Source organism: Poecile atricapillus, chromosome 1 (genome assembly GCF_030490865.1).
Source record: "Poecile atricapillus isolate bPoeAtr1 chromosome 1, bPoeAtr1.hap1, whole genome shotgun sequence".
NCBI lineage: Eukaryota > Metazoa > Chordata > Aves > Passeriformes > Paridae > Poecile > Poecile atricapillus.
In genome coordinates, this window is record NC_081249.1 from 31,213,397 (window position 1) to 31,236,496 (window position 23,100).

The 23,100-nt window shown below is 40.8% G+C and overlaps 1 protein-coding gene across 1 annotated transcript in view; it reads left to right on the forward strand.

Annotated features, from left to right (window-relative positions):
- The window catches only part of CRACDL (CRACD like), a 72,077-nt gene that overhangs the window by 43,865 nt on the left and 5,112 nt on the right, over positions 1-23,100 (forward strand). Inside the window, exons 4-11 of the mRNA XM_058832259.1 lie at positions 148-224; positions 1,196-1,361; positions 4,365-4,500; positions 4,872-5,036; positions 5,645-5,713; positions 8,892-9,119; positions 10,989-12,567; positions 22,133-22,332. Coding sequence (XP_058688242.1) covers positions 148-224; positions 1,196-1,361; positions 4,365-4,500; positions 4,872-5,036; positions 5,645-5,713; positions 8,892-9,119; positions 10,989-12,567; positions 22,133-22,332 — 2,620 coding nt within the window. The remainder of the gene's footprint in view (positions 1-147; positions 225-1,195; positions 1,362-4,364; positions 4,501-4,871; positions 5,037-5,644; positions 5,714-8,891; positions 9,120-10,988; positions 12,568-22,132; positions 22,333-23,100) is intronic.

Here is a 23,100-nt window from a genome sequence, read left to right on the forward strand (position 1 = left end):
ATGGAGACATATATTATCTAAGTATATACATAATATTCTATTTTACATTTTTATATTTTAGTAACTTGTCTGTATGTATGTGTACACATATATAGTGAAGTACTGTTATTTTGTTGATACAACTAACACTTTTTGTACCTTCTTTAGTGATTGCCACGTGAGTTCTTCAAGGAAAATGGACCCTAAGATGAGAGAGGCTGAAGGAGATGGAGAGGACAATTCAGGTATAATTTCACCCTTCCCCAGTGAATGAAAAGGGCTGTGATTTCTTGAGCTTCTATGCCTTAGCTCTATCATAGAAGTAAATTTGCTTGTTTAGAGAATGCATTCTGCTTTTCTCTTCTCCTGTTTCCAAGCACTGTTACATGTTTCCAGCATTTTCAGAGGCTTGAAATAAGACTTTCATAGCATCTTGTGACCAAGCTAACTTTTTTACCCAACAGAATCCAAGAGTGAGTGAAATGCTGACAGGGATGCCTCACAGTGCTGTCGTGCCAACTTAAACAGGCCAGGCACAAGTTGTTGGAATTCTTGTGCAAAACACTGATTTAATTTGAAATAGTTTCCTTCACTGAGCTGCAACTGATCCTAATTTAGGTCTTTCCTCACTGAGCAGACTAGAATTGCTTTTCAAAGTTATTGCTTGATTCCTAGATGAATACTTTGTGATCCATTGAATCTTTTAATTAGCATTCAGAATATTCTTGATGTATTATAAACCCAAAATTTTAAAATGCTATTTTAAAAGCATTAGCCTCCTGACACTGTGCATTCACCTATGTATACCTTTTCTACATTTAAATTGGTTTTTGTAGCATTGCTCTTATCATCAGTATTTAGCTTGCTGAACAAAGGCAGTGGGTTTCCAAGTAATAATTTCTTTTTCATATCCCAGGCAGTTAAGGACAAATTTTTCCTTCACAGTTTAATTACCTCAAGAGGCAAGTAGAAACTCTATTAGGAATGATTCTACACCACTGGTTATTTCTTATGTCTCATAAACATTGCAATCCATTTTCCAAGATAACAGTAATTTCATACTTTCAGTATATTCTTGAAAGACTTTAATGCAACAGTGGACTGTGTAGCATTTTCCAGGAAAGAGTCCACTTATGCAAAAAATTATAAAGAAATGTTATTGTTCAAAAATTTATGCATGCTGCTGGTTGCATCTTCTTTATGTTTGTTCACTTAGGAAAGAAAAAATCGAAGTTCAAATCTTTCAAGAAGTTTTTTGGTAAAAAGAAAAGGAAGGAGACGTCATCTTCTGTGAGCAGCAGCCTGAAGTTGTGCCAGTCAACGAGTGATGTCGCAGCCTCTCATGACATGCGCATTAGTTATGATTCTGAAGATGAACTTGAGTAAGTCTTTGGACTATGTCTGGTAAACAAATAAAAAATTGCTACAATGTTTGTAGATTAAAGACACCCCAAAATTACCTCCTCCCCTTGTTCATAATGCTGTATTTTCAAATAGTTGCTTTTCCCAGGAAAGTACAAATTAAAATGGTTGATGCAAGGCAAATCAGAAAGGAATTAGATGGGATGTAGCAAGAAATATTAATGCAAAAACATTCACTTAATCATGAATAAGCCTTGAGTTTTAATTTCAAAAGAATGTAATTCCTATCTTCAAAAATGAATTAGATAGCCAGTTTATATACCAGGACTGTCTCATTCCCCTAAAATGTAGCTACTAAGGATTGTTAGAGAAATGTAGATGACTAACCATTTGTGCCAGGGTTTGAAACAAGGAAGGAGTAATGAGATGACTGCAACTGAAATCAGCAGGATCGAGAGGCTCTGAAGACTTTTTTTTTCCTCTGTCTACATGGGATTCATCTGACCAAAGGAAAAATTCTCCATTTGGGTTATGGAACCACAGATTCATAGAACGGTTTGAGTTGGAAGGGTCTTTAGACATCATCCAGTTCCAGCTTCTCTGCCATGGACAGGGATAGTTAGTTACCAGCTGCCTTTTATAATCAGAGAGAAGTCAGCATAACTAATAAAGATTGTATCTTCCTTATGCATGAAATAGGCTCTGGAAGTGCCTATATCTCCCCACTGAATGTAAACAGGTGCCTGGAATAACCACCTCCAATGTAAATAGCTGCAGTTTGATATCTGAAGTTAGATCAGATGAGTTCCCTCCTGTGTACCTCATTGCCTCTGAAAACCCTGTCTTCATTGAGACACTGCGAAAGAGTTACCCACTATGAAAAGTAACCATGAGAAACCCAGTCCAAACATTCAGATATGTCTCTGGATAGAGAGGTGGGCTGAAGAGCCTCTTGAATAACTAAGAAGCAAGTCTTTGCATTGATGGATGCTGTGCTTCTCAGAACAAACCTCCTGGTCCTGAAGTAAGGGGTGTTGCTGTGCCCAGGAATGGGAAAGGAAACCATCCCGGCCATTTAAAATTACATTACTCGATGTGGCCACCAGGCAGCGCCAAACAACCAAAAGAAATTATTAACTTTTTTTTTGTCTTTGATTGTTTGGTTTTGTTTGGGTTTTGTTTGGGTTTTTTTGGCTTTTTTTTTTTTTTTTTTTTTTTGCATTTTGCTTTCATGGCATTGGCAATAGTAATGTTAGTTAGTCCAGCTTGAAGCCCTCGGAGTCCTGGGCTGGCAGCATCAGGTGGTGTGTAGTGGTGTTTGACAACTTATTTACAAGACGTGGATGGTGAGCTTTTCTTTCCCCCGTGTATGGCTTAACAAGGTCATATCTGAGTGGGTACCATCTCTGGCTGTTTTGGCCATATTCCTGTGCTGTAACAGAAAGATTGTTACATTATTGTTTCTTAATATTTATTTAGACAGACAAAAACCAGGAAATTATTTGAAAGGAAGGAAAGTTAATTTGAACGCTCTTAATCTGAGGAGACATGTAGGGTGCCTCCATTATGTGTCTGGGAGGGATGCATCTGCTAGAAAGAGGAATTGAGGATAGAATGCTGGGATAAATGTGCCCGTGCAAGGACACTGCCTGTGTGGCTGCTGCCCTTGTTGAATGTTGGTGCTGGGACACCACTGCCCTGAGTGGTACCTACTCTGCGAATTGCTGTAGATCTGTCTGACCTTGGATGCATTGCAGAGATCACATTTGCACTTAGATAAATTGTTCTTCTAATGTGTCTAATGCATTAAGCAGAAGTAGCAGGCTTTCCTTCCTTCTGCAGCAAGAACGTAGATCAACTCTTTCCTGCTATTGTTTTATCAAACATATTTATAGCAGCCACTATGAGGAAAATGTTACTGTCTGCCATGATTGTTTATGTTTGTCTTCAGTGTCCCTATGACAGTATCTAGGATCCAGAAATACAGTTCTTTTTTCCTTTCTGCTCAATTAACTTGATAGTTACATAAACCCAAACAATTCTCTATCCTGTACTCATTTACCATTTTGTAGCTGCCTGATTTTAAAACTTTGAAAAAGGTACTATTATAAAAAATGCTATGTGCACACATTCCTTGTCCCTGCCCAGTCAGGGTATGAGCTAAGCTGAGGAAAATGAGCACAAAAAACCTCCTAGCAGCTAGCTCTCTGTCTGTGGGCCTCCTCTGCCACTCCCATAAGGAAGCAAGGTGCTCATTTTCCGCATGCACCATTTGCAAAAGAAGTTACGTAAAGCATGCATCAGAAGTAAGAAACAGAATATGAGAGAAACAGCCCACAAAGTATCTCCCACTTCCTATAACTATGTCTCAAAGATTGTCTATGAAAAAATGTGTCCCACAGGCTCATAAGAGAAAATCCGAGGGATTTTGATATAGAGCACAGCACCTTTTAAGGATTTATGCAAAGGATCCATGTGAGGACTACATTGCCTGAAATATTTTTGCTAATGACTTGTATGGCAGAGATATATTAAATGCTGTACCACATACAGACAGTAAAAGGTACTTATTCTTCCTGTGGTAATGGTCACTCATTTGCAAGACACAGTCTTACATTAGCAAGGAGTCTCAGTACAGACTCATTTATATGAACTCCATTTTGCACCTGAGCTTGCCTGTGGGCCTGTGACACCACCCAGCTGCTGGCTTCCATGCAAGGGGCAGTAGCTTTTTCCATGAGACACAACTCATCTTCTGGGGTTAAACTGTCTTTAACCTTGATTCAGTTTGTTAACATGGCAGATAAGAGCATTTAATTTTTTTTTTTTATTTTTTTTTTTTTGGTTTTTAAAGGTGTTCCTTAGATTACCCTGAATGGCTGTATTCATGGAGAAGTCTGGAATCTTGTTTGTGATGTATGTTGTGCATCTCTGTCTCCTATTCCACATTCAATAGACCACTTGAGTTAAGAGAAATGGCAAAAAACTTTGCATGTCTTCACTCATTTGTTATATTATTCTAGGACACATAAAGGCATTATGGGAAGCAGAGCTTTATCACATGATAGCATTTTCATCCTTGAGACTGGACAAGAGCCTGCAAGGCCAGTAAGAGTGTTTTCTCAAGAAAACATTTCTGATCGGATTAGAGCTTTACAGGTAATTTACACAACTTAATTTTTCTTTTCAAATGCAAGAGGTGGAATGTCTTTCTAGGCTTCAGGTTTTCTTAGACAGCATTTGTGGTTGAACATTTGATTAGTAAGTAATATCTGTCTGCAGTTTACATCAAATGTTGCATTTGTTAATTAGACAGCAGTATCCTGTCTTGGTTCTACATAAATGATAGCTGAAAAATGGGTAGTTTATTTGGCTCCCTAAGAGAATGTGTAGAGTCAGATGTCCTGTGCGCTGGATCATTTAGTTGTGAGAAGTTAAAATAATGGTAACTCATTGACCTCAGCTAAAAAAATGTTCTGGGGAGACCTCCATCACTATCATAAGCTGATGTATTTTATGCCATGCTGAAGATGAAGCTCCAGCCTACCATGAAACTGGGACCTCCGCCTCCATTTGGACTTCATGCAAAGCGAACAGAGGATGCTGGGACCAGTTCTGAAGATGATGGATTACCCAGGAGCCCTCCAGAAATGTCTTTGTTCCACGAAAGCCTAAGCTCAGGCATAAGAACAAGAGTGAGTAGTTCCAGTGTTGACAAAAATGAATGTTTAATGACTTGTTTTACCTATATGTGGATGGCAGAATAAAGTATTTGGTTTTACATATCCCTATTTTACCTCTGAGCAATTCAGAAATACCTTACTCAAATTGGGAAAACACTCTGTCTCTCTGTAAACAGCTACTTAGAATCTGTGCTCCTGTTAAAACATAAATATCACACCAGAAAATGCAGAACTAGGAAGAAGAGTATGTGATTGTGTGCATGCATGGGAATGCTGTGTTTTCTATAGAGACTAAAAAGAGCTCCCAGGCTGAAAAATCTGTGTTCCCCTTTGAGTGTGTTGATAAGAGAACACTCTAATGTTCTTCTAGGTTTTCACTGGAAAAATAAACATAAAATAATCTGATTTTTTAAAAATTATAGTTTTGTTAGACATTATTTCATTCTTTATCTGCATGTCTTACACTTTATGTTTGCAGTGTCCTTGCTAATCCTTAAGACTATAGAGAAAAACAACTTACATTGTCAGTACCCTTGTGCACTTTGTGTAGATGGTTTCTGTGATTATATCCACCTTGTTTGTCATCTTTTACTGAATCTCTTCCTCATTCCATCCCACAGTTCTCTGACTCTCACAAGCACCTTAGCTCTTTGAGTTTAGCTGGAACAGGCAGTGAAGAAGAAGAACAGGTAACTTCTGCCAAATGTATTAAGGGACAAGTAATTACCCATAGTAGTTTTAAAAAGAAAGATAAAAAATATTATTTTGTTGCCTGTCTGATGTAAAAAACAACTTTGAATGCATGTAATTGCCTGCCTGTCTGTTTGCTGTTTTAATATCTGTCTGTCTAACATAAAAACTATGATTATTTATCAACATAATTCTGATGCACCGTAATCTCCCATTGATAATAATTAATTCCTCTAGGAAAGCTCATATCCTTTAGCTAACTTTATAGACATGATTTAATCTCCAAGCACAACCAACCAGATTTAGACACTGAAGCAGTGTCTGTTTTTTCAAAGATGGGAAATTGCAGTAAAGGCTGCTTGAGGTACATGCATAGGGTAAGGGAGAAAGCTTATTGAAGAAATAGGAACAAGCAGATCCTCTGAAATCTGCCCAGACCCTGCTTTAAGTTTGAAGTTACCTCACACTGACACAGAAAGTGTTTGCCTGATGATAGTGGCTGACATTGCTGCTTAGGAGTCTGAGTTCAGCCTGCAGTCGGATTCTGGCTGTGAATTTTGCTGAAGTGATGTTTTTCAGAGCTCAAGTATAGGCACATGGATGGCTTTCTTCAATCAGCAGCCAGCCGTTCTGGCTGATTAAAGGGCTGTTTTGAAAAGCTCTGAAGAGTCCCTTTTAGCTGTCCACAGCTGGAGTCGTGGTGGAAACAACACAAGGGGTAGAGGGAAGAACATTTTCTAGGAAGAAGAGGAGGGGTGGAGGGAAATTGCAGAAATGAAATAGAGAAACTAGTCCTGAGCTGACCACTTCTTGGTAATTATGCAAAATGTATTTCAGGACCAGCTGCATCAGGCCTCAGCAAAGATTTCTGGCCTTACTTCTTAGTTTCCACATGAAACTGTTTGAAAAAACTGCTTATATGCAGTGCAATATTAATATCTTTAAAATAAAAATAACAGAACTCATGAAGGAAGAATTTCTTGAAAGCTGTTACGGGCTCACTGTAATTGTGCCCAGTCCAGATGCATGTTTGCTAAAAGAGGATTTATGTCTCCCTGTTGTTCCATTACTTTCTGACTCACTTGCTGACTCCCGAGTCGTGGCGCTGACTACACAGTTGCTTAGCTTTTTCCACATGCCCTATCATTTAGCTCAGAGTTTCTTCATCCCATGCCAGTTTGAGAGTGCAGCCAGAATGCATCTCCATCTCAAGGCTTTCCTCCAAACCACAGGATCTACTACCTGGCATTTTGGAGAAATTAGCCCTGCTTCTAGAAGTGAGGGAAGACCAGTTCACAGGGCTGAGGAATTTTGCACAACCCAGTCCTGAGGTTTAGGGCAGCAGTGACACCTTGCTGTGTCTTGACAGCTTTTCTGCGTTAAAGAAAGGAATCACAACTTTCCGTTCTGGGCCTTGGGGATGGGGTTTCCTCCTGGCCCCACACCACCACCCAGCTGAAGGATGACTGAGCCGTGAGGTTTGGAGAAAGGAGTCTGCCAGCTCTTTCCCTCTCCAGTAGGCTTTGTCAAAGCCAGACTTGATGGAACAAACAACTTCAGCAGCTGGCTTAGAGCTGGTATTCACTAAGGCTACTGAAACTTAAGTAAGAAACCAGATTTTGGATTTTCCAGTGTAATGGCCCACCCTGAGCACTGCCAAGGAGAAGACATTCAAAGTTCTCTAAGAAAAGCAGGAGCCAGAAAAAAGGCAGGCAAATAATGACGTGCTTTGAAAGAGAACATGTGCTGTGTCTTTATCATGGAACTGAAATGTCAGTGCATTCACTGTTAGATACTAATGTATAATGCAGCCACCTATCATTTGTTGTACATTAGTCATGTTTGACTACTAGACTGCAGATATTGTAGAGTTAAAATTAATGAGAGCATCCATTATTCAGCATGTCTGAGCTATCTTCTTTTTCTTAAGTAGAAAGTATGGTTAGAAGGTGTGGATCCAGCCTCTGCTAAAATCAATGGAAGTTTTCCCCTGGCCATTGAGCAAGCTGTAGGAGGCTCTCACTACACTACAGAGTATCTTTGGGCTGCAGTGCATATTGCAGAATTCTACTTGCAGAAAATGCTGATGCTTTTCCCGTCCCAAAATAAAATGAATGCGCCCTGCCCTTCTCCCATCCAACCTCCTTAGTAAAATACCACGTCCAGGAAAAAAAGAAAGAAGAAGAAAGAAGAATGCCCACAGAAGAAAGCATGACAAAGGAGGAAATCTCCTCCAAAGAAATGAACCAGAATTTCAAGTTTACAAAGGGAGTGTTGTCATGAGCTGTCAGAGGTCACGTTAATGCTGTGACAGATAGTTTGGAAATACCATTTTGCTTATTTGCAAAACTGAATCTGAAAGAAAAGAGGAACCCTTTATAGCGCATTTTAAAATAAATTTTGCAGTGTTCTTTTTGTATCATCCCTGGATCTAGAGCACTTTTTGGTGAAGCTCACGGGCAAGCTGAATTCCAGCTTTGTGAAAGTATGACACCCCTTCCAACATTCAGGAGCTATTTCTGGTTATTGGCCGCCAGTAGGAATTATCCATTGCTTCCTTCCCCAAACTAGTCTACTAATGAAACTTTACATTTCCAGTAAATGCAGATATAAATACATGATGTAAAAATATGAGCTGAAGTGTAAATGCAGATATAAATACATGATGTAAAAATATGAGCTGAAGTGTCAATGCCACTAATTCTTACTTCTTTTGTCTTTGGGAGGGTACTGTAGAATTGGAAGGGACTTGTTGACATATAAGAAACTAAAGATGTTCAGCACAAAATAACTGGGTAGGAGGCCAGACAAAGATGCTGGAGGACACACCTAGAAAATGGCCCTTTAGGTTCTGTAACTGAGTACTCTTCATAAATCTGTCTTATGAAACATTCTGGCCATGTACTTGTGTGCTTTAGATCTTCCAGTTACATGGGCTTTGCTTCTTCCCACTGGACAGTGTATCACACTACTCAAGCAGCTAAAAATGGAGATTTGCTAACACCAGTACATTACATGCAACATTAGGAAATGCAACATATTTTAAAGAAATGTCAAAAAAGAAAAAGAGGAAAAATTAAAATGGTAATAAATATGTCTACTTATTTGTAGAATTGTTATTTTTGTATCTTGATTTCTTTGTTTGATTCTTCATTTGGGTTGGTTTTTTTTTTTCAGATTACACTGGGTTCTTCTAGATCTCGCTCTACAGATGGTCAGCTGTTCACTAGGCATGGAAGTACCAAAACTGGGTCTCCCTGGACATCTGACAGTACCATCTCCCCTACAGCCAATTTTGACACTCCACCTGAGCTTTCTGCTTTCTTGGATAATTCTGCTGCTAAACATAAGCTTTTAATAAAACCCCGGAACCAGAGATCCAGTAGAATGAGAAAATTTTCTCAGGTACATGTGAAAATAAACAGTGTCCCTTTTGACACAAACACAGAAAGTTCTTACTGGACTTTGTACTTTAAAATCAGATATGATAAAGTCAGTTTGCTGCATGGATATTTCACTGGGTTTTAATAGCTGTTATCTGACAAATATATGAAGTAGATACTAGGAACAGATGAAATATTAGGATTTTACCTGCTGCTGTTTTGATGCAGTGGTTTATGTAACAATTTCTTCTTAAATTCACTGTGCAATACAATTTAGTGTCCTGTTTGTGATGCAGAAGTTGGACTGACTGCTGCATTTCTTACTTTAAAGATTTTTTTAATTGTTATGATAAATTTGTGTACTTTTCCTAACCTGGAATATCCTGTAAAATCTTGAGTCTTTGGGAGACTGCTCATGGAGGAGCTGTTTTAACTTCCAAAGTATAACTGGTCTTATATTTTCAAAAAGTACAGAAAGAGTATGTTTTGGCCTATTAATTGGAGACAAATTCTGTACATTAAGACTGTTCTAAATTCAGACCTCTCCCTGCCCCAAAACCTGTAAATCCTTTATGTGCCCTACAGAGATGTAAAGTAAGTCTTAACAGAAAAAAACAAACCCCCAATAAAAATGAAAGTGCATACTATTTTTAAAAGGCTGTTAAAAAGTGTATAGTGTTAAAAAAAAAAATTCTAAACCATGCTTCTAAACACCATTTATCTGATCCTTTTTAATATTTTATGAAGGGCATAGCTTTCTTTTTCTTTCTTTCTTTCTTTCTTTCTTTCTTTCTTTCTTTCTTTCTTTCTTTCTTTCTTTCTTTCTTTCTTTCTTTCTTTCTTTCTTTCTTTCTTTCTTTCTTTCTTTCTTTCTTTCTTTCTTTCTTTCTTTCTTTCTTTCTTTCTTTCTTTCTTTCTTTCTTTCTTTCTTTCTCTCTCTCTCTCTCTCTTTCTCTCTTTCTCTCTTTCTCTCTCTTTCTCTCTTTCTCTCTTTCTCTCTTTCTCTCTTTCTCTCTTTCTCTCTTTCTCTCTTTCTCTCTTTCTCTCTTTCTTTCTTTCTCTCTTTCTTTCTCTCTTTCTTCCTTTCTTCCTTTCTTCCTTTCTTCCTTTCTTCTTTTCTTCCTTTCTTCCTCTCTTTTAGCACTAATGTTTTCAGCTTTTACTGGTATTTGTACTTCATTGTTCATGGGCTTTTTCAATGTTTTAAATATAGGAAAACCATTAATTGGCTTGCTTATTACTAGAAATATTATTCCCTCTGTCTCAAAATATTACTAGCTGATATTCTGTATTTCTCCAAATCTGTGAGTGACCTTTCAGCTTGGTAGAGCACCGCTGTGAGCAGCACAATGATGAGGCCAGTTATTTAGAAAAACACACAAAACAATAATTCACCAATCAATCCTTCTCTTCCATTCTAACATTGTTGCTAAAATATGATTGCTTTGTCCAGACTGCCTATAAACTTCCAGCTGACTGAGCCCTTCTGGATTCCCATGGAGAGTGTTCACATGTTTTGATCATACAATTTTTAGTATTTTCTTGCCCAACTCTGCCTGCACCCCTTACGAGGCAGTATGGTCTGGACAATCAATTGCCAAGGACAGTCCAATGGCCATTGTTCTGATGGACTTCCCATCTACAAAGGCATGAAAGCACTAGTTGTGCAGAAGGAAATGTCACACTTTGCTTTCATATTGGTTAAATGCATTATTCCAGGATCTGCTTAGTTAAAAAAACATCCAGTCTGTAGGTTAAGAAAACTGCAAGCTCAGCACTGGAGGCAAGTATTGCCTCCCTCTCTAAGATCTCGGCTGTAAATGTAATGATGAATAAGAAAAAAGGTGAAGTTGTATATGGTGATGGGGCTTTCTGAATTTCTTTTTTACAGAGGACTCAGTCTGAATCTCTGACTGATTTGAGCTGTACCCCAGAGGAAGAAGAAGAGGATGACGCTGTATTCAAACCCAGCAATGAGGAACTGCCATGCAGCGCAGCTGCAACGCAGAATGTGGCTTCCTGGCCAAAGCCCAGAATGCCTGAGGATGTCCCCCCTGCTCTGAGACCAGTGATGACTCAGCCTGCTTCTGAGTCTGCTGTTGGACAGGAAACCCTGCTACCAGAGAATACACCAGAGGACTGCCAACCAACACTGGAAATGACACGTGAGGAGTCTGAGTCCTCATTGCTGTCAGAAGGCAAAGACCCTGCAACTTCTTCCTATTCCAGTTTAGACAGAGAAGTACAAAAGCAAGAAGATTTCTCAGAAACACTGGTTCTGTTGTCTGGGGATGTGTCAATCAATATTGTAAATCAAGAAAATAAGGAGCTTCCTACTGAGTTTTCATTAAATAAATTACCTTCTCAGGAAAATATTTCAATTAATGAGAATAGTATTGTTTTCTTGGGAAGGTCAGAAGAAAATAAACAGAAAGAGGATCAGGTACCTGTGGAAATGCATGGCAATAAAGGGGCAAACAAAGAGTTTACTCTGTTGTCAGAGTCCAGCAAGGAGCTTTTCATGGGTTCATCCCAGCCCACAGACTCATTCCATGTTTCACATCCTGCTTCCTCAATGCAGATGGGATCATCTACTTTAGGCTCTCTAGAGAAAATAAAGACTGCACAGGAGGCAGCTGCTTCTGATAAGGAGAACAGTCAGTCACCGGTCCACAAGGAGGAACAGTTGAGGAAGAAAGCTGAAAAGGCAGTCAATGAACTCAGTGCCTTCAAAAAGTTTTCCGTTTCGTCTGCATGGGAGAGGCCAAGCACCAGAAGCCTGCATTTTCCAGAAAGATCAGAATTGGAAAGCCCATTAAATACTGGATTCTTCCTGTCCAAAGCAAAGCTCACCTCAAGAAATGAGAAGTGGCAAGACAACTTCCAGAAAGGATCAGAACTGGATGAGGAAAAAAGTAGCAACAAAAAGGAGACCTTGCTGCCAGAGTCCTACTCTGAGAAGACAGGACAACCTACAGAAATTTTGGCCTGTTATGTTTCCCCAGCTGTTGATGCAGTACCAATGTCAAGCAATTCTTCAGTGGTATCTCAGAATCAGCCAGGTTGTAAAGATAAAAATCCTTTTCAAGTGAAACTTAGATCCACCTCACTGTCCTTGAAATATGAAGACAACTCACCGCCAGAATCAAAAGGGATTAAAAGATACAGTGCAGAATTTAATTTAGAAAATGAGGGACTGTCTTCCTTTCTAAGAGGTGATAAGCCAGAGATCAGAAAAACAGCCAATACAAATACTGGTGATTCTTTAAATGAAAAGATCAAACTCAAAGCAAAGTCCTCTGAACAGCTTAGCAGCAAACCTCCACTGCCTAAAAAGCCAGTGTTGCAAAGTATAACCATTCCAAACACCACTGCAAGCAAGGAGAAACAGGACAAAGCTATTCACTCTCCTGAATCCAGAAATGAAGACAGAGACTTGGAGAAACAGTCAACTGCTTGGAAAGTGCCTGGTAAGACTCCCAAAACTTTATAAAGTTACTTTTGCTTGCAAAGAGTGACCTTACCTGTGAGAGAGCAAGGTGCAGCACTGTTGTTTCTGCCTGGTGAGCATGAGCTAATGGCTCTGCCTTCAGAGATGTTGCTCCCTTATTTTCCCTTGCTGAAGAGATTATCACAAAGACAGCAGGGAAGAAACAGCAGACAGAATAAGATATTTTTACCTCTGATTTTTGAATGTTGGGGTATTGTTTAAAGGATGTTCAAAGTGACACTCAAAAAATAAAGTACATGTAGCCCGTATTGGAAAACAGAAATAACAAGGCACTAAGTGTCCCCATTTAGAGCTGCTGCATGGCAATTCAAAATCCAAGAGCACATATTAAGTATAGTGCCCTGTGTGGGATGAGTGACTCAGACCCCTAGACCTTCTTTTTCACCAAAGCACTGAGGCAGAAATGCAATGAGGCCCTGTCACTGCCTGCCGTGGTAAACACACCATTTATTTATTGCCTCCTGTGAACTTTTCTTATTAATTTATCTATCTTTATCATTACACTTTCCTTGTTTAAAACAAAAATTAAGAACCCTGCAGCTTCTTGGAGTTCAAAGCCAGGAGAGACCAAAAGATCAAGTCTACTGCAGATAGTTATATTTCACTCTGTTGTCTGTATTATATAATTGGGTTAGAGATGAAAAAAAAATCAGACCTCTTGGGGCTAATGTACTGTGGACTACAGGCAGAGACCAGAAAAGACTGGAAGTGGCACCACTGTATGGGGTCTTTGCAATGACGGTAAACAAGTTAGGTGAAGCACAATCAATTCTAGCAGGAGACTGCTCTTCACTTCAGGGAACAGCCAAGAGGGGAAAAAATAAAACTCTAGGTCTTCTGATATGTAGAAGAAAAATCTTCCATGTCCTGGACGTATCTGGTCATGGGTTTGATGTTAAGAATGCGAGAAGATGCTGGCCATGCAAATAATAGGGTGTCTCTGTGCCATTGCAGACTCTCCCCCAGTCTGGTTGCTCTTCTCTGACTGGGGTCAGTCTCTGAGCTTTGGAGTAGGGAAACACCAAGACAGAAGATCTCAGGGTACAGGAGGCCACTTGTCCTCTAGGGTGACAAAAGTCTCTTTCTGGCCCCAGAGGCAGCTTGCTGATGCCGAGTGACATCTGATTCCAGTTGTCCCCTGCTGCAGCATCACAGACATTTTTGAAGGACTTTGGCCACGTTCAGTTTCCTGCTCTCTCTGACATCATAAAGGAAATAAATTCATTAAGATCCACAGCTGGATGAGGTCCCCACAGCCATCCAGCCAGAGCCTCCCCACACCCTGCAGGCAAGACAGGAGATATATAAAAAATATGTATATAATCCCAACACTCCCATTGAAGGCATTTGCCCCTCTGCTGCCCTGAGTAGTTGATTATTTGTAGTGATGCCCACATCTCTGATAGACTGAGATTTTGGGGAGGGTCATACTGGGACAAGAGAGGAGAAGACCTCCTCTAGCAGGGTTGTTGTGGCAGGGTATGGAAGAGAGCAGTGGGAGTACCAGTGCTCCCTCACACAGTGCTTTATCACATCCCTCTTGCTGCATCCCAGAGTGCCTGCAAATGGACTGGAATGCCTTCCTGCAGTGAAAGACAATGAATACTGGAAAAGGAAGAAGGGGAAGCAATGAAGTCAGGGAGCACATTTCTCCTCCAGGCTTCTCTTGTGGCTCTTCAGCCCTAGGATGAAGGAGACTGTGCCCTGAGATGCAGGACCACCCTCTACAAAATAGGATCTGTGGGTGATAGTTGTGCCTTGGTCTCCTTGATAGAGATGCATGCACCTGAAATTTGAAGCAGTGTTAAGAAGTCCTGCTCTGTTCCCCTCCACCTGAGAGTATTACACCAAATCTTTATAGACTGAGGTTGTTTAAAATGATAGTTCAGATTGGTCTGTGATGGCAATTAATTTTCTTCCTTGTCTACTGCCTTCTTCAGACACCTGACCAGGCATGTCCCAGTGCTAAGTTGTCACATCAGCCTGACCTGGCCATTTGAAGTCATGGGTGAATGAGGTGTGCCCACCTCCTCTGAGTGCCCTGGAACCACACTAGCTTTATTGGGAAAAATTGCATAGTGACCCCACAAATGAGGCCCTCTGTGAGGCACAGGAGAGTCATGGGATGCAATGAGGACTTAGCAGGGCAATAGCCCTGTCCAAACATAATTTTAAGCTCTTTGAAAAGTTTCCCTCAGCTCAGTGAGTCAGGACCGTGTCTTTGCAACTGCAAACAGGAGAAATCGGACAAACAAAATCAACACAGCCCCTCATAGATCACATGTCAGGCATCTCTGGCCTGGACACTCCTTTTTTTTCCTTATACCCAGTCAGCCCTGTCCTAGCCCTTGAGTTCATCAGGCTTTTCAAAGAGCTGTGGTCACCATCAGGAGACAATTTATGCTGTCAGGGAGTTTCTTCCCACCACATATTAGGAAATCTATGTGCTGAACAAGAAGACAAGCTGTGAAATTGTGATACAAGGGGATGTAGTTCCCTTCTCATGTACACTCATTTAAAAAAAGTCAATTTGCTGTGTCATGGAGGTCAGCAGGTGCAATGTGGTTCATCCAGTTCACATTTTAGCTTTTCAGCAGTCTTGGTACCAAAGGAACAGGAGAGCTGATGGGATGCTGGCTTACTATGCCAGGTGAAAGCAGCACTCCTGCTCTCCAGAGCTTTCTGGGGAACTAGTGAGGGATTGCTTTACCTCTGTCAGGCTGCAAGGAAGCTCTTTAATGTCTGTGTGGAATTAGCCACCCCAGGAGGAGTAATTTTTAAGTTTCTGGAGCTAAAGGCACAAGTCTTTGTAAGATTTAAAAGGTTAAGCTGTGTTGTTTGGAGTTGATACACTTTGCTATAAATCCTGTAAAGGGCAGAAACAATTACCATATGCTAACAGGTTATTACAACAGTGAAACCATAAGCAATGCTTGTCTGAATCTGCATATTAGGATAAACAAAATCAGTGACTGAGGAGCTATAGTGGGGAGGCATCCTCTGAACAGAGAAAAAGTTCAGGGAATAATGATGGATTTTATGGTGAATGAAATTGGTGTGTACTGTCTGGCAAATACAGGCTCTGGAATAACAAGAGAACTGTTTTTCTCTACATCAAAAAGACATTGCTTTAATGCTGAACTGGCTACAGCTGAAAAACAAGCTGTCTTTTTTTTTTTTTTTTTTTTTTTTTCCCCCCAAAGAAGTTGGAAGTTGCTTTCTGAGTTGTGTCAGGTTATTTTGCAACACGGCTGTTTACCAGCAGTGAAACAGACTTTGATGCAAACAGCAGTTTCTTGTGTAAAAAAAGACTCTTCTGGCATCGGTGGTATAGATCCAATCAAAAGTCAAATACCTCTCAAAGCAGCATGGGGAAGAAAGAATTGTCAGAAATATTTAACCAAATCTTTAGAATAGCTTTGTCTGAAATTAAGGAATTGGGTGTGTATATTGACATGAATGCATGTAGTGCTTCAATGAACAAAGGGAAATATATAGGCCAGGATATTCTAAATGCTTTATGCATTTGTGAAGCCCTTATTAAAATAACTGGTGTTTTATAAATGAGCAAAGATACAACAGTGTGGAATTAAATATGCATGCATAAGCAGTGTTATAAAATAATGACACTTAGATACAGAGGGTGTTATTTCCCTGTGTAAAGTTGTTTGGATTAGTTTTGAGTATGTTTGCTTTTAAAACACTCAAGGAATCCACAAGCTAGCTTTGCTTGCTGTAAGTGGTTTGACTGTCAAAAGACTTGAAATTCTGGCTCTGACCTTTCACCTGCACACATGTATAGCAGGAAAAACCACTCTTTGCAGTTCTTGAAGGCATAAGATGTTCTTTTCCAAGTATGAGACTTATATGTCATAAAGAACCTCTGCTAAAATTTTTGTGCAAAAAGGCTTTTAGATGTATAGAAAACAGGTCACAGATTTAAAGAAATCTGAGGCCATCTCTAAAAAAGACAGTTAATCCCTAAATCTCAGGGTAATGGTTAAATATGTCTTTACTGTGTTTATCCATATCAGCAGCACACACAGAGAGGTACATTTGAATACAGGAAGTATATTTGTCTGTCAATAGACAGAAATAGATATGTATTTTTCTTTCACTTTCTGTGTGTGTGTATAAATCCATGCACAATAACAAGTCAATCATAGTTCCTTTCATACATTAAGATTAATGTATTATCTTCATCTTACTGTTCATACAACCAATCTGAAACACATTGCAGGATAATATCCAAATATCAGTGAGATGTGTACACATTCATTTCCACAATACTTAGGCAGAAGAAATTCTCACCAGTAGTATGATAACCTTTTAGTCTGAGGAAAAAAAAGAAAGTCGTTTTAGAAAGATACTAAGGGAAACAGATACCTGCATTAAATGGGGTAGCAGCAGGGAGTTTCCCGCCTCTAGAGGACCACTGAGGCAGCCAGCCCTGATGCTTTCAGACTCAGTGGAAGAGAGCCCGGGGGATTCTGATCTGCAGGAGGGAATTGAGAAGGTGGCTATGGTTCACTTGGGTTCAGAGCTATCCTCAGTGGTTGTTCTGGGAGCTGTGGAAGTGGTGAAGAATGCAGAACAGCTGACCCTGTGACTGTCCTGTGTGTGTTCGCTGGCTGTGGGGAAGACATGAAGGCAAGGCTTCAGCAGCCTCTGGGTGTGGTTTCAAGTGGCAGCACAAGATCTCAGGAGCCTACATTAATTGCTGGCTTTAATACATGGTGACATTATGCACAGACTGGCTTGACAAGTTCTGACCTGGATCTTTCCACTGTTGGTGGCTTATCCCAAGGGAAAGAAGGGGCTCCTCTCTTTCAAAAAAGCCTGAGGCCAAGCCAACTCCAAGGAAACCAGGGAAAGATGCAATCATGAGGTTAAAGCTGTGAATGAATGAGAGACAAATTGCTGCCAGCAATATCCTTTATTAGCTTATGAAGTTGCTAAGGAATGAGTTGAATAGCACATTGTTTAAAATAACATGTTGTAATATGAAATTAAGAATATTATTTAGATTTTAGTTTTATTCTGAAAATCTCTCAAGTGTAACATGGTAGGAAGAGGCTCAGCCCTGCTTCAACAAAGGAGAAATGGAACACAGGGCATTTGTGGTGGCTGTGGTCTGTCAAAACTGACTCAGCTTCGGATGGAGGATGCCACTGCTTGCATTTTGTACTTCATTGTTATCTCCCTAAGACTGGCATTTACCAGCTGGGAGTTTCCGTGCAAGCTGCTGTGCATGTGACATGCAGCAGAAGCAGGAATTAAAATTGTCTTTTTGAGTACTTTTGGTTCTGCTCTGGCTACCCAGTTTCTTAAATGCTGTGCTTTGCCATGTGGTGAACCATAAAAGCACATGGACTATCCCATGACTAGATAAGACAGAGCTTGTTCAAGGTGATAAGACAGTCATGAAACCAGAAAGATGTGTGGGCAGCACTTCCCTTGAGAACAGTCACTTCCTGAGAAAGCTTTTTGGTTTTTTGTGTCCCTTAGGGTACCAAGAGCTTCATAGGACAGTCTTAGGTCACCTTAGACTGCCAGCTCTCTTAACCATACTATCTCCTGGATTACTTCACCGCCTTTCATCCTTCTGGCTGGAACAATGGTGCACATATTCTGCCAAGAAACCATATCTAATTGGAGGTGGGAGAATGTAAAGGACCTCTGGGCAATGGGAAAGATAATAAATAGTGAATATGCCTCTTCTACTCCTTACAGTAATTCTGGCTGATGGATGAGGTAGAAAATTCTGTGTGGGTTGCATCTGATGGGGTTTTTTTCTGAAGATAAGGCACTTCCCTTGCCTTGTCTGCTTGTCTGGCTTTCTGCAGCAAAGACTCAAAGGAACAAGGGCAGAATATAATTGCTTAAAGATACAAGAAAGCCTCTCCCAGCAGCAGATCAGTTCTTAATCCTCTCTAGGTGATACTACTCTGCTGTCCTAACTTGGCCCATACAGATACATATAAAATCTTCAGGATTATGATAAAGAGCTTTTGTTCCCTACTATCAAAGGGACATTTGGATACCATCTCTTATGGAATGATACCTGGCTCTAATTTGGCTGCCTTCTAATTGGCATGACTAGGATGTCTGGCATCTCATCAGGGAGAGCTGCCTGAAGATTAAGGGTGCTTGGTGCCTTCGTTAGAGCATCTGCCTTATGAAAAACATTGTTATAATACCAGCCTCCAGACATATCACTGCAGGAGTGGGAACCCTGTTTTGCTAGGCAATGCACAGTCAAAACAGCAGGATGAATTCTAAATTCATGAGGGTGACAGAGAAATGGGAGCACAGGTACCAATAAGACCATTACATGTAGAGCAGTAAACAGAGCCTGGGCATAGCATTCACTTTGTCAGTGTGGATTGTGTAGTAGAGGCAGAGGAGGAACAACCTTGAGGTTTACATAAAGCTCCTGGGGTGTGACAGGGAAAATGGGACAAAACACAAAGGGGGATTTGGAGTCACAGCAATTAAGGTGTACATCACTAGCGGCATCAGGGTAGAAGCCAGGTTCCCAGTACCATCAAAAAGTGTGGGTGGATTGTAAAGGTCCTTCAGGATAAAGACATTGGAGTTTTTGAGCATCAAGACATTACAGATGGTAAAGGAAGGTAAAGAGGTGGTGGAGGGGATGCATGTGGTGGTGTGTCTGCAGCTCTACAGTCAGAGAGCTGCTCCTCAGCTCTGAAGAACATGGGACATCACCTTCAGTCGTGACAGCTCATCTGTGTGCCACAGGAGTGCTTCAGGAACTGATGAAACATAGCACCTGGTTTTACTGGGCAATGCACTAGTAAGTCCTGCCCAAATTGCCCACCACCTGAAAAGGTGCAGATGGCTGCAGATGGGTTTAAGGGCATGGATGCAACCAAAGGAGAGAATGTGATGGCATGTGCCTTAGCAGACATCACATCATTTCAACTTACTTATGAAGATCCTAATGAGGTTTGCCCTACGTTAGAGAGAAGATGGGCTAGCAGACTTTGACTTGCTAGTGGTTATCTTGGAGAGCTGTGGAAGTTAAGGGGCACTGACTGACGTGTACAGAAAAACATTCCAGGTGAAGTGGTGTAGTCCTTCCATGTCAGCTGATGCTAACACTGTTTCCATCTCAAGTGCCAGTTCTGACCATCATATTTGAAGGAGGTTTGACCAAACTAGGACAATTCCTACAAGAGTGATCTAGAGAATATGATTAATCGGGAAAGTTAAAAAAATAGGGAAAACATGGTCTAAGTCTTCAAATGAATAACAGGCTGTTGCAAGGAGACTATGAGTAATCTGCTCGTGTCCATAGTGTGTAGGAGAAGTAGTTAAGGATTTAAATTAGAGCAAGGAAAATTTAACTTACCCAACATGCAAAAAAAAAAAAAACCAAAACAAAAAAAAACTAGAAAAAAAGAGCCATGCCATAGGATAGGTTGCCTAGGGAGACTCTGAGACCTGTCCTGTTTTTGGAGAGTTAGATACATATTTGTGAGGAAACAGTTTCTGTGAAACTGATCTTTCAGCTGATCTTGCCTTGCAGTTAAAGAATAGACTACATGACAAATTGAGATCTCTCCCAGCCTTATTCTTTATTATCCTGTAAAATGAGATAAAAATGAAGCAAGAAGAGCCAGTGGAAGGCAAAAAGAGACAATGATTGGAAAAAGATTATGGGAGGAAAAGATGATGTCTTACAAAGATGGGGGTTAGGTGAGATGCAGAGAATTGGAGTAACATACTGTCCAAGAGGGAGAGAAGTTCCTTCAGTGTTCAGGGGCCCTGTTTTATCTGTGCTGCATTTGCACAGCTGAACTTCTGAGCTGTTTCTTTCAGAGGTTTTCCTGCAAGATTGCACGAGGTGAATGTGAAGGAAAATGCAGGCATCAGCTGGCTAAACATCTTGCTTTGGCATTAGAGCATGTTTTTTTTTATCTTTTTCAATTTTTAGCTGACATAGGCTTTACAATGTTTTCTTGTTCAAATAACTACTCTCTCTCTGGTGAGGTATAAAAATGACTTGAGAAAATCCCTGAGCAAAGCAAGTTTGTGGGCTTTCATAATGTGCCTGTGTTGGCAGACTCCAGCTCTTGGGAGTGCATCATCCCTTTTATCTTCCATGCCTTCATAAGGCATCTCAAATGTGCCTTCAGAGACATTTGCCTGCTTTCCTGATCTGGGCTATGTTCTGCCAAACTAGACCATAGTACTCCAGAAATGTGTCTGACAGTGCCACAGGGTCCCGTGGCTGGCTCTACGTCAGCAGAGCAGCTGAGCCCCCAGGGGACCCTAAGGCAGTAATCCTTCCTGGCTGGGTCTGCCTCCTCCCAGGTTCCTGAACAGGATGCTGACTAAGTAACAAACTTTTCCAAAGAGTGGGACCACACATGGTTTGAGGATGAGAAGCTTAACTTCTGCTCTGAAAGAGCCTTCAGTAAATTTTGATACATCAATGGCCAGAACTGGCTGGGAAAGATGAAATCAACCTTCTTGGGTCTCAGATTGTTAGTCGTGTTCTTGCTCCTCATTTAAACTACACAGAAGCTCTACCATTCATTGGGAAACTCAATTTCGTGTTCAGTGTGAGTCAAAAAATGGAGGACCAGGGGGATGGAGTCAGTGGAACTGCTGAGGCTCTTCTCTTGACTGAGTTCTGTTCAGTGAATAGATAGGATTTCCCTTCTCAGAATATTTGAATACAGGGTATTCCTCTTTCCCACAACCCTGGATTCTGCACATCCTTGGGTAGCAGTTGTGAGGTCAGCAGGGTAGTAGTTTTGACTTGCTTCTCCAGAAATTGTCTTTTTCTTTTTGTGTCGCTCAAGTCTCATTTCTGGTAGAGCCCAATGGAAGTTACTGGCCTCAGTGAAGACCATGGTCAGCATCAGCAGGGATGAGTTAACATAAACCTCACATCAAAAACCTGAAAGTTGCTCTGTGGTTTTAGCAGTACTTCTGTGTGCTGCACAGGCACCCATGGCACCTGCAGACTCCATGGAGCTGGGGGAGAGCTGCTCCTAAAAGGGTGCAAGAAAAGCAGGAAACAATTAAGGCATGGGCTGCTGCTGCTTGGACATCAGAAGGGTGGGAGCTGAAGGCAGCCACAGTGGGGAAGAGGTTGCCTTTGCAACACCTCAGTCCCTCTGTGTCCACCTTTGAATAGTCTGCTGCTTGTCTCTAAGATACCGTGGAAGAGGGAGAAGAAGGGGCAGACCTTGAGAAATGGGTAGATTAGTGAAGCTTGATTCATGTTTCTGCATCTCCCTCATGTGAGGGCAGTGACACCAACTCCAGCTGAACAAAGATGCAAAGCATTTCTCACCAGTAGAATGATAACCCAGTCTTAAACCTCTGAGCATGGGAAAATTGCTCTCTGGAGACCAAACTAAACAGAATTCCTATTTATCCAGGATGGTTTCATATCCTGGGACCAATCAGTATATTGAGAAATATGAGCTGAAGCTGATTACAACTCTTTTTTCCTATAACTATGTACATAAATAATCTGTCAACAGAGAAAAGCGTGCCTTCCCCTGTGGCTGCTGGAGACTCTGGAAGAGATCCTGACACTCCTACAGAGCCAGCCTGGATTTCCATTGCAAGGCAAAAGCAGAGGGGTATGCATCAGGAGAAGGAACTCGACAGAGAAAAGCTTGTGGCTCCAGATAATAAGTCAAATGCAGAGAAACAGAATAAAGGAAAGGAACAAACAGAGGTACTTGCAGTACAAATTTATGATGTAGTACTCTTTGGATCTACTGCTATGTTACCCGTCATGCCACAAAGATTACAGATACTTAATGAGTGTAACTGTAACTAACAAAAACACTGCTCTCATAAATGTGTTACAGATTCAAAGTTCTCTGTTGAGATATGTAATTCTGTGTCTCCAAGAAATCCTGGAACTACGTGGAGTGTGTAAAATTTCTTGGCATACCTACCAGATCTGACATGTGTATTGCATGCTAAAATATCCAAAATGAAGTGCTAAATTGTAGTCTTTGATCCTCCTCTATGTAGAGGAAATATGTTTTCTCTAACTATCCTTCTAAGCACAGCCTTTTGCTGAACCTCTTATACCTCCTGACTGATTTAACACTGAATGAACAGCTTGGTCCCAGAAGCTCCTAGGTAACAATTTTTAGAGCCCTGAGAAGTGAAATAGGATAAAAATAACTTTTGCACTTGCAGAGAGTGCCAATATATAAATTCTGGTTCCCTGTATGTGAATAATCCAGAAGCCCATGTGGTGCCATGGAATATGGGCTGACACTGCCCCTTCAGAGATCCCATGCAGATCAGGGTGATACCTGTAGCAAATGATCTTCCCTGATGACACAGCTGTGCCAGCAGAAGTGCTTGGCATGAATCCAGAACACTAACCTGCTGCCTGTTTTGATCCTGCACAAAGAAGAACCCTGCTCTGATGCAGGAGCATGTGTGTCCTATACCACTATGGCATTCCCAATGCAAATGATCTGCT